The following is a 15,238-nucleotide window of genomic DNA, read 5'->3' as shown; positions in this document are numbered from 1 at the left end:
TATTTGCTGGCAGATTCTTGTGTGATTTTTCCTAAAACACTGTAAGATATTCCTTTAAATAGTGAGTTTGAGAGAAATTCACTGAGCTGGATGGTTTTAAATGCAAACAGTGTTTTCATAAATCTTGACATCTAAATTGATGTCTTCTGAAATCTAAATCAGATATGACATTATTTGCATAATGTAACATTAAGGCTTTAATGTTTTGTTAGGTGAAGAAAGCAGAACCAGAAAGCATTTATAAAAACAGCATTTCTGACACCCTATACAAAGTTTGGAGAAATATATTATTTAAATCCTTTTCTCTTCAGTGCACATCAGTTAGCTCCCTTTTGCTTCTGTCATGAATGGCCAAACATAAAGCAGCTTTATTTTACTTTGGAGTGTGTTTTGTTTGTGTGTGGGGAGGGGGATTGACCTGTTAATTTTTGTGACATGTCTATTGTGATAATCAAGTGTCACAAACACAGGAGTTAAGACCCTAGTAGGGAAAAGAAGCATCAATGGCAGATGTTCTCCTAGCAAGAAGGGTCTGTAAAAATTGCTTATATTTGAAAAGCAAATATAACATCTATACATTTGACTTAAAGAAAGATACATCCCTGCTAAATGTCAGAACTCTTTTTAGCATTCCCATGCTGACTTCACAGAGATAAAATTTCACTTTGTTTCCTTTTCTTCCCCAGAGATTTTAAATGCATGTAAAGTTCTGCTTCAGGCACACAATCTTGATTGGTTGCTCACCTAAAAGGTTTTTTTTTCCAGATATGCATTGTAAAAGCTTTTTCACAAATGTATTTGAAACATGTGAATTGTAATTATGCATTTGTTAGGTGATTAGTCTGCAATAAATTGGCAAGTACTTTCAAGCTGATCTAGTCAATCAAATTAGGCGAGGTTCCTTCAAAATCTCCAGCAGATATCTTACAAGAATAAAGCCCCAAAACATGAAACATGGGCAGGGATATCATGTGGTGTGGGTTTTAAGTTATTTGCAACAGTGCCACTGAAGTTCTGTTTTGTTTGTTTTAATGCGTATCATTTTAATTGCACTACTGTGGCAATTGACTTTAATAACCACATGCTTTGGACATTCCTGACTAAGCTGGAGATGCATTGGAAACTGGAGTTTCTCAGAACAGGAATGCTGATTCTGTCATTAAGCATTTACTACCTAACACTAAGCATGAGAAACTCAAAGCACAGGGCCCCATTAAGCAGTGAAAAATCAGGAAGGACAGCACCCAATTTAAACTGCAGAGAGCATGTGAAAGGTCCACATCCTCGTGTTATAGAGGACAATCAATTGCTTTAAGTAGATTCATTCTAGCATGAAATAAAGAAACCAAGGTTTCTATCCAGCCATGTGGCATAAGGTGTCTAAGTAGTTTCTCCACACTTCCAGCCTGTAAAACGAAGGACCCTAACCTGACAAGTGATCCAATTAGATTTACCAGCCAGTTATGCATGGAAGAGGGGATTTAATGGCAGAAACTATCTGCTCTCCGTTTTCTTCTTGCAAACATGGGTGGTCCTTTGGAGAATTGTGAGAGTTTGTAGAGAGATGCTTAAAAGGGAAGTTGATTTAGAGTTCCAGGAGTTTGGCATTTTCCCTACCAGAATTAATATAAGCCAGGGTAGCTCTCAGTTTGACTATCTTCATGTAATATACTGTAAAATTTTCATGATATAATCCAAATAACAGCAGTATAGGCTGCCCTCATTTTACAATTCTAGAGAAATAAAAAGGCATAAGCCAGGTCTTGAAGTGCCTTAGCTAGTGTTGCTGGCAAAAATGTAAAGATTATACATATAGTCCTCGAGTTATGATCACCATTGATCCCAACATTTATGAGATTAAGTGAGACATTTGTTAAGTGAGTTTTGCCCCATTTTATGACCTTTCTTGCCACAGCTGTTAAGTGAATCACTGGAGTTGTTAGCTTAGTAACGTGGCTGTTAAACGAATCTGGCTTCTTCATTGACTTTGCTTGTCGGAAGGTTGCAAAAGGGGATCACATGACCCCGGGGCACTGTAACCATTAGAAATAGGAGCCAATTGCCAAGTATCATGAATTTTGTTCATGTGACCATGGGATGCTGCAACGGTCGTGTGAAAAATGGTCATAATGGTCATATTTTTCAGTGCCATTTTAACTTTGAACAGTCACTAAATGAACTGTTGTAAGCCGAGGACTACCTGTATATCAAAAATGGTTCACTGGGTTGGAGGTAGAAATTTTGCAAAACAAATAATTTGCTCCATTTTTACCAAATAGATTCTAAAAGTAAATCACAACGAAGCATAGGAGAAATAAGTTTCCTTGTAGAACCTGAGATCCTATACATCCCATGATGGCTCAGACCAGTTACCCATTTAGTTTAATATCCTCAACCAGGTAATTCTTGGAAGCTTACAAGTAGGCTATATAAGCGAAAGCATCTTTGGCTTCATCTTTTACTAGTGCTCCATTGGATTCCTATTTGCCATCATGACAGATGGTGAAAGTTAGAGCCTAAAAAATTTATTGAAGGCCAAGTATTGCTCATCCCCAATCTCACACCTGATATTAAGGAAATTCATAATATATAGTTCAGAGATTAACCAATTATAGTCTTGTTTCCACAAATAACTAAACACTATGCAAACCAGACATAACAAGCCCAGAATGGTTTGTAAATAACTTGATTTAATATAGGAGCACCAAGTTCATTTAACTGCCCGTTCTATCTTGAATCAGAATATAAGGAAAGATCTAGTGATAATGTTTTTACTAAACCATAGATCCATTTCCTGAATGCCAGTGGATAAACTTTAGAGGTTCCCAAATAGTATATGAAATGATTTATGCTTCAGATGTAATTAAACCATCTTACTCTTATTGTTCATAATTTTCTTCTAAATCAGTTGAAATAGTGAATTGCTTTGAAGAGAACCCAGATGGAGATGTATTTAAGGACCTGTCTCTTCACTGATTAAAAATATGTGTGTTTATAACCTATACTGAATGCAGCAATTCACTTTCTGCAACATCAGCCACAGATTCAGAGCCTGTTGAGGAGCATATTTTATAAATCAGAAGGAAAGACAATGAAGGATTTAATATAAGTGACAGTATTGGTGATCTGTTTGGAAATCCATTCAAAAAGAGAGATGAGGACTTAGAATGTCCGAAGAGAAGAAGATTGCTGAGCTATTGCTTTAAACCTAATCCACCCTTTGTTGCAGACCTCTTCTACAACCCTTTGTTGCAGAGTTCTATTGCATTCTTATAAGAATATGTATTCTTATCCCACTTTCAAATACTATGTGTCATCACTGTAAAGCTTAGAGGAGGTGGACTGAAATGTCATGTTCCATGTTGGCAAACTTGTGAAACCAGCTGGTTCTACTGGTTTCCTGTAGGATTATGCAGTGCCTAACCTGTTCTCTCTCTCTTTCTTCAATACATTTTTAGCTGTGAGGGAGAATGAGAACCTTGGCTTCTGCAGCAAATTTTTCCCCCATTTATAATTATATCGGCTGACCATCAACTGTTCAGTGTAGAGAATATGAAATCCGAAATTGGCTAGCTTATCACTGGTTTGAAACATGAAGCTGGGATTCAAAAAATGTCCTCTAATATTTATTTACTTATTTTTTATTTATTTTCATTTATTTATTAAATTTATATGCTGCCCATCTTACTGTCAAACGACTTGGATCTAGAGTCCAGCTGGCCATTCAGAAATTGTTTTAAATACTCTAATTCTTGGTAACATCTAGGGATTTTTAGGTTGATACAAAAGAGTTGCTTAGTTGATCCATAGTTTCAATATTTTTTTTTAAAAAAAACACAATTGGTCTTTGGTAGAAAAAGAAAGGGAGGGAGGGAGGTTTCAGGGCATAAAATAGAGCATTGTGCATGTAAATTGAAGGAGATCTTGTCATGTGGTAAAGATTGTTGGTTGGGGCTGAAATTTCCATCAAAAGAACCATGACCTTAGAATATTGAGTGGATGCATGAAGATGGCATGCAGTGGTGACAGCAAGATTTCCTTCCAGGATAGAAGGGAATATGACAAAGTAGCTATATTGACGTGTCCTGGATCTCCTTTCTACTTATCATTCACTTGGTTCCTATTTCAAAGAAATCTCTCTCTGCTTTGTAGATTTGACAGCATTGCTAAAGAAGCAAAATCATTTATCATCATTTTTTTTAATCATTCCACAATGGATAGGGGTCCATTTTGATACATGAATCTCATAGGATACTGCTAATTAATTATATCCAGATATCTCACCAGCATGGAGCAAGTCAAATTTATTTCTTATTCATCTTAAATCCTCATTCTTTGTGCTACAGTATTTAAGAGAATAGACTAGTATCCACTGGAGCACTATGTGAAATACTCATAAAACCAATAGTAACTACTTGCAAAGTCCAAATAGAACTATAATTAGCTTAATACATCCAAAAAAGACATGTGTCATAGACATTTTTCTAAAAGCCTCTGTGCAATTTCAAACATTCTCAGATCTGCAGAATTATTGGTACAAACCTAAATTTCTCATCTATGATGGAAAAGAAGTATTTAATTTCATACAAGGAAGAAAATGGAACAAGCAAAGGAACAAATCAAAAAGAGCTGACATTTTACCAGGGCCTATTAATTTTTCCCCCCAAATATCAGTAGAAGAGTTTTAGGAGGAAGGGAGATTTACTAGACAATTAATCTGGTTTATTTAGCTACCCAACTCACACATAATGATGTCCACCTCACAGACTGTCAGCCCATGTTTCTACCAAATTCCCTAGAAAATATATCTGCAGCATGGAAATAACATTTATGAAAAAAAAGCATAGGAAGACTGATAACCTGGTGAATGAAGTTGTTTAACTGAGAATAGGAGGGCTATGACAAGTCTTAGTATTTTTGGAGGAAATAGTACGTATAAGCCTTTTTCTCCCTGACCCTACCAAGGAGGGAATATGCTACTTTTCATACATTCCTTCTGCTGTGTACAAGTTACCTGTTTGTTGCTGAGTGTTTAATTCTCCATGTCTTTATGTGTCCTGAATTTCTGTGGCATGTTCCATGAAATGGAAAAGAATACAATTTGGGGGGCTGGGTAGGGAAGGTGGGCAGGAGGTTGCATGAAGATAACAATTCATAATCCACTATTGTGTTGATTTCTTAGTAGCTACTCTTTCTTTCATGCATTTCTTGGTATCCCATTTCAGGACCAAGCACCACCTGTCAGGAAGATTCCTGTGCCAACCAAGGCATCTGTATTCAGCAGTGGGAAGGCTTCACTTGCGATTGTTCCATGACATCATATTCTGGAAATCAGTGCAATGACCGTGAGTACCACCTTTTTAAAAACTGAATTGTTTACTAGGGAACTGAGAACCATTTGGTCTGTGTCCTGCATGAATTCTAATGTTAGCGTTATTTCGTGAACTTCCTGGGAAACTAGCTTACGAAACTGGATTAGATAAGAGAAATGGAAAGTTTTTATTTTCTTTGATTCAGTATCAAAGTCTATGAGTGCATTCTGTTTTCGTGTTTAAATACATTTTTTAAAAGGTATTGATGTTCTTTTTATAGCAACCAGATGGAACTGTATGTGCTAGACAATAATAAGAGCTTTCCTAAGAAGTACATTTGCTTCTTAAAAGTTTTTCTAATCCTCATATACATGTGTGGCCTTTTCTAAATGCATGCAAAATTCAAAAGTTTTTAAATGAAAGTCTGTAAACTTTACTGGTTCTACAAAATACACCTGCATTAGACGCTAAGTTCTTCCCCATGATATGTTTTTTAAGCAAATGTTTACCATAAGAGGTGATGCATTAAATCAGAATTTAACCTGGGAAATGGTCCATGCTGGATATGTAACAAAAGAGCAGATTTTGTTTATCATTAGAAATGTAGAATGTGTCATGTGTCTGACTAATGAAACACTGCTAATATTTTTGCTTTGACAGAATGATAATATAATATATATTTATCATCAAGTTATAACATGATATGGAACACTATGCCTGAGTAACTTTTCAAGCTTTATATAACCATATCTTGAAGAAGGTCTATAGCTCAGAGTGATTGTCTATAAAAAGAGAAGGTCCTAGGTTAAGCTTACTATCAACATATACAGTGTTTCTCAACCTTGACAATTTTAAGGCATGTGGACTTCAATTCCCAGAATTCTGGGAGTTGAAGTCCACATGTCTTAAAATTGTCAAGGTTGAGAAACATTGATATAGAGTGATCAGTTAGCAAGTAATGGATCTGGGTTCATAATACCAAATATATTTAACACCTTTTGGGCTTGGACCACCATATTTGGAATTTCTAACAACTGTTTTAAGTTCAAAATAGGCTGTTGAATTACTCTGATGCTGTTCCAAATTTAAAGAAAGAAGTAAGCCCACTTTCAAAATTCTATATAAAAATGATTTCACATGAATATAGATGTTCACGATATAAGATACCAAAGAAAATTTTAGCTTTTAGCTAAAGATAGGTGGAAAATGTTGCAGTGTTAAAGTAATTTTACTGTTAGAAATAAATGTAAAAATGGGAAGCTGGTCTGTAGGTGTTTATTAGCTGGGCTCATAGCGTGCATTTTTTCTCTCTCCCTGTCAAATCCCCTTAGAATTCTTTAATATAATAGAGCCCATTTAATATATTATTTATTTTCTGGGACTTAATAGTCCATTAATACCCTTCTAACATATATGCGTTCCTCTTATTTTTTCTAAAAGACGTGATAAGACAACCAGTGTATAAGTAATACAAAGCTACATTTATAAAGCTGCATTTAAGTCATCAGCTTTGCAGAGCTCTTAACAGGATAAATTATTTCATGTTGTTCCTGCAGTTAATAAAATGGTCCATATTATTGCAATCATTTTAGATGGCCACTATAAAGGTTTCAGCAAGCCAGGAAGCCAGCCTCTGAGCACAGTGTGAGATTTTCCTTAATGTTCAGGAATAAATGGCTAGAAATGACATCTAGAGGGTAAATTGAAATTTAAAAGCCGATTAAAAGAAGCTTTTCCATTGTTTAAAATGTATATAATAACATGTGCTATGTATGCAAGAAACATGTCAGAAAATTGTTAAGTGTGCCTGATTTGCAAAGAAGTTAAAGGGAAAGAAAACACAGAAAACACAGTTTTAGAAAGCCATCCTCTTCTTATGATGATTTTGTCAAAGTGATGGATCTAAAGAAAGGCTTGTTCATTTTTGAACTGCCATTAGTTGTGTGGCTTTGATCCTCATACCGTACTTTTAATTCAGAAATGTTTGTTGTGAGATACTGCCTCCTCATGGATCAGAACAGGTAAGTTCATGCTGATTTCTCTGAACCTATCAAGCTGAGATCACAAAAGGTATGTGCTGTTACTTATATTTAAAGATCTTGGGTGTGCAAGAGCGGATGTTATTCCTTTCATTTTTTATTATTTTCTGGAGAACAAATAAAAATTATCCCTTAATGTCCTGAGGCTAGTATGAATCAAAGACTAGGAGAACTACACAAACTGTTTTTGAGCACACAAAAAAGGCCATATGGATTCCCTTTCTGAGAATGAGGGAAAGAAATCCATTCAGCTAATTAATATTAATTTACAGCCCAGGTTATTATGTGCTGTTAAGGTCTATACATACCGGTATCCATAATGGACTATGGATATATCCATAATGGACATATCCATAATGAACAATTTGGAGCTATAAGACTTTAGAAGGATTTGTATAATATGAGCTAGGTATATTTGAAATTAGGCTTAATGTGCAAGTTTATGGTGTTTGTGAATATATCTCATTCTGTACAGATAGATAGACAAATGATTGTAGAGCAAGAATATTAATTTCTATGAGACATTTTGGTTTCTTCTCCAGTTCTATATTCTATAACTATATATAGTTATATTCTATAACTAACTATGATATATACTTTTCTCTTTCTTTAAATAAACAGATTATTTTGTGAGATGATAAATACAAAATTAAGTTCTAAAAACTAGGACGTAAATCATCCCTAAGAAATTAGCCAAATAATTGGGGTAGCTTTAATACTGTCTGCCTTTTTTCTAATAAGTAAATAAGAGTGAAAACCAATGCAAAACAATGATTTGTAGCTTCCTAAATAAGGACTGAAGTATATATTCATTTGATGAATGCTTTTATTAAATTGCATAGTTGATGCAGTACTTATTCTATCTTCCTCCCGAATGCAAATACATTATAGATATTTAAATAAAATTACTTGGAAATTGAACTTAAATCATAGTGTTATTTGAAATTACTCTTGCTGTTAATTAAGTATTATAGTAAAATGTACTGTATACTAAAAGCTGCTCCAGGAGCTTTTTCTCTGCAACAGATCAGTTGCTTGCTGGAAGCTCTGGAGTGAAAACCTTTTTTCCAATGTATTTCTGATGGAATAATTTTATTTATTTATTTATTTATGAGACTTATATACCGCTTTAAGTGCAGGCACTCTCTAAGCGGTGTACACCAGTAAGCAATGTATATGTATATGTGTGTGTGTGTGTGTGTGTGTGTGTGTGTGTGTGTGTGTGTGTGTATATATATATATGTTTTCTGAGGTTTTCACGGGTGTTTGTATGTAGGTCTTTGGTTGTTCGGGTTTTCTCCCGCGTAAAATTGGAAGTGTCTTGGCGACGTTTCGACGAAGTCCCATTCGTCATCTTCAGGCTGGTGTTTTCAGCTTCGTGCTTCGAGCAGCAATGTGTGGTCTTAGCTGTTTCTTCCTTTTAACTGCCAGTGGGGGTATGAACTGATTGGGTGGGAGCTTGGCTGTGTTCTGATTGGGTGGAGGTGTGTTCTGATTGGTTAGGGGCGTGGCTGTGCTCTGATTGGCTGGGGGGTTGGCTGTGCTCTGATTGGCTGGGGGGTTGGCTGTGCTCTGATTGGCTGGGGGAGTGTTCTGTTTGGTTGTGCTCAGGTTAGTCTGAGTTGCAGAGGGGTTTAAGATTTTGGGCTGCCTTGCTATTTTTTGGCTTCGCGTTTGTGGTCGTGCCTCATTTTCATGGAGGGTGTCAGTTTGCTTCGTGTATGGATTGGAGGGCTTTAAAGTGGCTAATGATGCAGCTCTGGTCTGGCTTCTGGTTTGTGGTCGTGCCTCATCATCGGTGTGGCTTTGGGTTTGCTTTTTGCGTGGATGTGTGGTGGTGACATCCTGTGTGGTTTTTGTGAGTGTGGGTCTGGGGTATCATTTTTTGTGTTAGGGTCGTTTGTCAATAAGGGCGGGTTTCCAAATGGCTGGTAGGCGGGAGGTATCATCTCGCTTGTTCATGCTGTGTGGGCGTTTTTCTATCTCGATGGCTTCTCTGATTATTCTGTTATTAAAATGTTCACTTTTGGCAATGGTTCTGGTATTTTTAAAGTCAATTTCATGTCCTGTGGCTTTAAGGTGTTGGACCAGGGAAGATGTTGGTTCCTCTTTTTTGACTGAGTTCTTATGTTCTTCAATGCGTGCACTTATTCTTCTGTTGGTTTGTCCGATGTATGTGGTGGGACAAGTGGTGCATGGGATTTCGTATACTCCTTGATTTTCTAATTCAATTTTATCTTTGGGGTTTCTAAGGATGGTGGATATTTTTCTGTTTGTGCAGAATGCTGTTTTGATGTTGTGTTTATGGAGGATCTTACTGATTCTGTCTGTGGATGCCTTTTATGTATGGGAGGATGGCTTTGCCGTTTTCTTGTTCTTTGTCTTGGATTTTAGTGGGGGTTTCTTTTTGGATTAGGTTTGTAATCTTATTTCTATGGAATCCATTGGATGTTAGTACATTGGTGAGAGTGTGTAGTTCGGGTTTTAGGTGTTGTTCGTCAGCTAAGCGTTTTGTTCTGGAGATGAGTGTCTTGGCTACAGAGTTGATCTGTGCTGGGTGGTGGTGTGAGAGAGCGTGCAGATAGCGGTTTGTGTGTGTTTTCTTCTGGTAGATGGTGTGTCCTAGGGAGCCATTGGATTTCTTGTAGACTAAGACATCCAGGAAGGGAAGTTGGTTGTTAGCTTCTGTTTCCATGGTGAACTGTATTTTGGGGTGTAGGCTGTTGAGGTGTGTGAGGAAGTTGTCCAGTTTTTCTTTCCCATGTGGCCAGATTATGAAGGTGTCGTCTACGTATCTGAGCCAGAGTTTGGGTTTGTGATCGATTTTTCTAGAGCTTGGGTTTCAAAGTGTTCCATGTAGAGGTTGGCAATGACAGGTGAGAGGGGTGATCCCATGGGTGCTCCTTCTGTTTGTTTGTATTTTTGTCCATTATAGATGAAGTATGTGTTGGATAGGCAGTGGTTGGTCAGATCTAAGATGTGTTTGGGGGGGTTATATTTGTTTTGGATAGCTGTCAAGGCTTCTTTGATAGGCACTTGGGTGAAGAGGGATATGACATCAAAGCTCACGAGTAGGTCGCTGGGCTGTAAGTTTTGTTTCTTTATGATCTCTATAAAGTGGAATGAGTTTTTTACGTGTGAGGTGATGGATTCTGCATAGGGCTGTAGTTGTTTGGCGAGAAATTTGGCTAGGTTTTGTAGAGGTGAGCCTATGGAGCTGACTATAGGTCTGAGTGGGGTTCCTTCCTTGTGTTCTTGGGGAGACCATAGAGTTTGGGGCATCTGGATGATTTCTCTCTGGGAATGATTCTTTGCTGGATCTCTTCGCTAATGGGGGAGGCTTTTATTTTGGATCTGGTGGTTTTTTCCAGGTAGGTGGTGGGATCTGTATTTAGGGTTTGTATGTGGAGTCTTGGAGTAGGTTGGTTAATTTGGTTTGGTAGTCAGATGTGTTCATAACCACCGTGGCGTTGCCCTTGTCTGCTGGTAGGATTATTATGCTGGTGTCTTCTTTCAGGTTACGTAGTGCTGTCTGTTCCTCTTTGGGTAAGTTGCTTTTGGGTGGCTTGCTGGTACAGAGGATGTTGGTGATTTCGAGTCTGATTCTGTTAGCATCGTCGGGGTTGATTTTGGTCAGGCTGGTTTCAACTCCACATATAATGGTTTCAGTGGGGATGTGTTTGGGAGTGACTGCAAAGTTGAATCCTTTGGAAAGGACATTGGTTTCGGCTTTGGTGAGGATCCTATCTGAGATGTTATGCACTGTTTGCTTCATGTGTGGCTGTGAGGGAGGAGGGGTTTGTTTCTGGCGTTCTTGTAGTCTTCGGAGTGTGTTGGTGTGTGTATCTGTCTTGAGGGTGGTCTGTGTTTCGGCTCTCCAGACGGCGAGTTGTTTGGATTTGTCCCAAAGTGCGGGGTGGATCTTGTTGCTGAGTTTGAGGTGGAGTGTGATGAGATCTTTGTTAATTCGGTCTAGGAGGAATCTTTTTGTGTGAAGTTCATTTCTGATTAGGGCCAATTCTGTTCTTTTCAGGATCCGTTTGGTGGCTGCAGAGTTGGAGTGGAATTTCAGTTGGAAACATGTGGGGATTAGATTTTGATCTCGGCAGTTGCGTAGGAATGTGAGGTCGCATAAAATGGAAGCTCTTTGGACTTCAAGTTTTCATAGGTCCTGGTCAGATGGTGGATTTCCTCCCCGTAGAGGTTCAATATTTGTTTTCTGAGGTTTTCGCGGGTATTTGTATGTACGTCTTTGGTTGTTCGGGTTTTCTCCCACGTAAAATTGGAAGTGTCTTGGCGACGTTTCGACGATAAGTCCCATTCGTCATCTTCAGGCTGGTGCTTTCAGCTTCGTGCCTCGAGCAGCAATGTGTGGTCTTAGCTGTTTCTTCCTTTTAACTGCCAGTGGGGGTATGAACTGATTGGGTGGGAGCTTGGCTGTGTTCTGATTGGGTGGAGGTGTGTTCTGATTGGTTAGGGGCGTGGCTGTGCTATCTCTATATATATATATATATGATTGGAAATAAAAACAAAAACATGACTCTTGGGAATATTCATGTTAGTCAAATAGTAATGATCACCAAGAGAGTATCTATAAAAATAGAATTTTAATCCACCGAGCTTTCGTCAAACACAATTGACATCGTCAGGGTTATAAGGTAAGTGCCGGGGGAGAGTCTTATATACAGCTGTTTAGTGTCTGCTTCCGGCTCCTGGAGCGTGTCATGGGCCCCAGCTGATCGGGTTGGGTTTCCAGCCTACATCCCACATTACTAGTCTGCATTCTGTCATAAGTTGTTTCAGAGTTGGGAGTCCAGATCTTTTTGCCTTCCTTGCTCATAGCCTCCCCCCCACCACCATCCCACACACGACTTCCCTCTACGAGTGGGGGTGGGCAATTATCACTTTCAGTATCCTTACAAGCCTCACGGCTATTTTGGTCTTGTTTATCCGTCTCCCGGAATTGTGCCCTAGATTCATAACCCCCGCCCATATTGTTCCTCCTCTCCTCCTTCTTCCCCTGGGTTCCCCTGTACGGTCCGCTGTTCGTTCCCACACGCTCTGTCTTGCGCACCGTCAAGATGTTTTTTGTCGTTGTCCTATTGTCAGTGGCTCGTTGTTCCATCCGTTGCCGATGGGCAACGTTACCGTCCGTCCTTGGTTCTCCATTCCCACTCCATACGGTGCTCTTCCCCTTTAATTGTAGTCGCTGGTTCATCCCATAACTTTGCGCTGGGGGTGTCGAAGGGGGGTGCATTCTCCTGCTGGATTGCGATCGAGTTGTCATGCTGTGTCTGGTAGCCTCCTCATGGGGGGGTTCATCGTCGTTCTCCTCATCTCTACCGGACCTGGTTGTATTCCGTTTTTCTTCCAGTTTCTCGAATCCCCATCCATTTCCATTCCATCTCCATGCTGTTCCGTTCTCTACGGATCGGATTCGCCACGATCCGTAGAGAACGGAACAGCATGGAGATGGAATGGAAATGGATGGGGATTCGAGAAACTGGAAGAAAAACGGAATACAACCAGGTCCGGTAGAGATGAGGAGAATGACGATGAACCCCCCCATGAGGAGGCTACCAGACACAGCATGACAACTCGATCGCAATCCAGCAGGAGAATGCACCCCCCTTCGACACCCCCAGCGCAAAGTTATGGGATGAAACAGCGACTACAATTAAAGGGGAAGAGCACCGTATGGAGTGGGAATGGAGAACCAAGGACGGACGGTAACGTTGCCCATCGGCAACGGATGGAACAACGAGCCACTGACAATAGGACAATGACAAAAAACATCTTGACGGTGCGCAAGACAGAGCGTGTGGGAACGAACAGCGGACCGTACAGGGGAACCCAGGGGAAGAAGGAGGGGAGGAGGAACAATATGGGCGGGGGTTATGAATCTAGGGCACAATTCCGGGAGACGGATAAACCAGACCAAAATAGCCGTGAGGCTTGTAAGGATACTGAAAGTGATAATTGCCCACCCCCACTCGTAGAGGGAAGTCGTGTGTGGGATGGTGGTGGGGGGGAGGCTATGAGCAAGGAAGGCAAAAAGATCTGGACTCCCAACTCTGAAACAACTTATGACAGAATGCAGACTAGTAATGTGGGATGTAGGCTGGAGACCCAACCCGATCAGCTGGGGCCCATGACACGCTCCAGGAGCCGGAAGCAGACACTAAACAGCTGTATATAAGACTCTCCCCCGGCACTTACCTTTTAACCCTGACGATGTCAATTGTGTTTGACGAAAGCTCGGTGGATTAAAATTCTATTTTTATAGATACTCTCTTGGTGATCATTACTATTTGACTAACATATATATATACATACATATATATATATATATATATATATATATATATATATATATATATATATATATATATTTACATTGCCCCCAACAATCTCGGTCCTCATTTTACCTACCCCGGAAGGATGGAAGGCTGAGTCAACCTTGAGCCGGTGAGATTTGAACCGCTGACCTGCTGAACACAGTCAGCTAAAGTGGCCTGCAGTACTGCACTCTAACTGCTGCGCCACCTCGCCTCCTCGGTGGTCATTAATTTTATGTCTATATTATTGCTATTCATATTAATATTTAAATTATAGTTGTTAATACAGTATTGACTGGTCTTTATAAAACTAGCTTTAATTCATCCAATATAAAATAGCATAATGTGATTCTCTCACATATATGTGCTCACGTTTTTTTGTTTTTTTTAGATTGCTTTCATTTTTTGGAAGACTTTTCTATTTCTACTCTTCTTTGAAGACTTCCTGTATTATATGATAAAAATCTTTATTCTACATCATCCGTCTCTAACCTACTGTATCATTCTCCAGATGAAATAGAGTTATAATTTGTAGAATTCCTGGGTAGGACAGCTTAAAATAGGAGTCATAGATTAAATATACAGTATTTAGAGGCTCAAAAATTAGAAGGACTATTCTCATTTCTGTTTTTTATATCAGGGTTGCTTTCATGAAATCATATAACAGTAATGTGAAATGGACACACAAAATTTAGGGCAAGACAGGAATAACCTGGAGCCTATTATATATCTCAATTATTTTTCAATAAATTTATATCACTAATAAGAATGAAGAAACATTGAAACAATAGAAACATTCACAAAACATCTGCCATTTTACTGTACGTATATGTGGGTACATGAGACATAGAGGATTGCATTAACTCAAAGGCACCCATGTTCCTTATGTCCAAGGTTGCAATTTTAAACTTGCTTTCTGGATGATTTATTTTCACTAGAAACCATAGAATGGTTTCAGCAGGGTTTTTTGTCTGTATAGTTATCACTTTTATTGACTGGAACAAATGGACATTCCAGATTTGTGACAGTCACACTGATGATGGATGTCCCTTTTTTGTATGATTTCCTTTACAACTCTTGAAATATATAATGCACAAATGGTAATTAATGTATATCTCTAAGGCTTTCAGTATAGTACCAAATTAATGACATTATTTCAGATTCTAGACAATGTAAGTTCCTATTCATTTTAGATTTTACTCAGCATGCTGTTTCAAGATCAGATGGATAGTCAGGAATTCAGTTTGAATGAAATGTGGATCATCCCTATATAGAAATAATATAAATGCCTTCCATCCTTCAATGCACAATAGCTTTTTATCAGCACCATAACTGACCCTCTTTCAAACTGGTCTGGAAGCCTTCATTATTCTTCCCATTGATTACTGAGTATGTGCCATCCAATCAGTGTTGACATAGTTAGATTTTCTCCCTGATAATCTGTCCTTAATCTGGTCTTTTCAAATCTTCCAATGGAATACAGTATCTATCTCCCCTGTTAAGTAGTGCATCCACCTTTCTGCCAGTCATTGTTTTCTCTTAAGTTCCA

General features: G+C 38.7%; 1 protein-coding gene across 39 annotated transcripts in view; it reads left to right on the top strand.

The window, feature by feature from the left end:
* NRXN3 (neurexin 3) overlaps positions 1 to 15,238 on the top strand; it is a 1,348,849-nt gene that overhangs the window by 620,934 nt on the left and 712,677 nt on the right. For all 39 annotated transcript variants that reach the window (XM_039351578.1, XM_039351582.1, XM_039351597.1 and 36 more), the window contains one exon: positions 5,226 to 5,345. In XM_039351578.1, the coding sequence (XP_039207512.1) occupies positions 5,226 to 5,345 (120 nt within the window). The remainder of the gene's footprint in view (positions 1 to 5,225; positions 5,346 to 15,238) is intronic.

Source organism: Crotalus tigris, unplaced genomic scaffold (genome assembly GCF_016545835.1).
Source record: "Crotalus tigris isolate CLP2741 ecotype Arizona unplaced genomic scaffold, ASM1654583v1 scf7180000018371.15429387391:27106975, whole genome shotgun sequence".
NCBI classification, from domain to species: Eukaryota; Metazoa; Chordata; class Lepidosauria; order Squamata; family Viperidae; genus Crotalus; species Crotalus tigris.
This window is presented reverse-complemented; position numbering and strand designations above follow the sequence as displayed.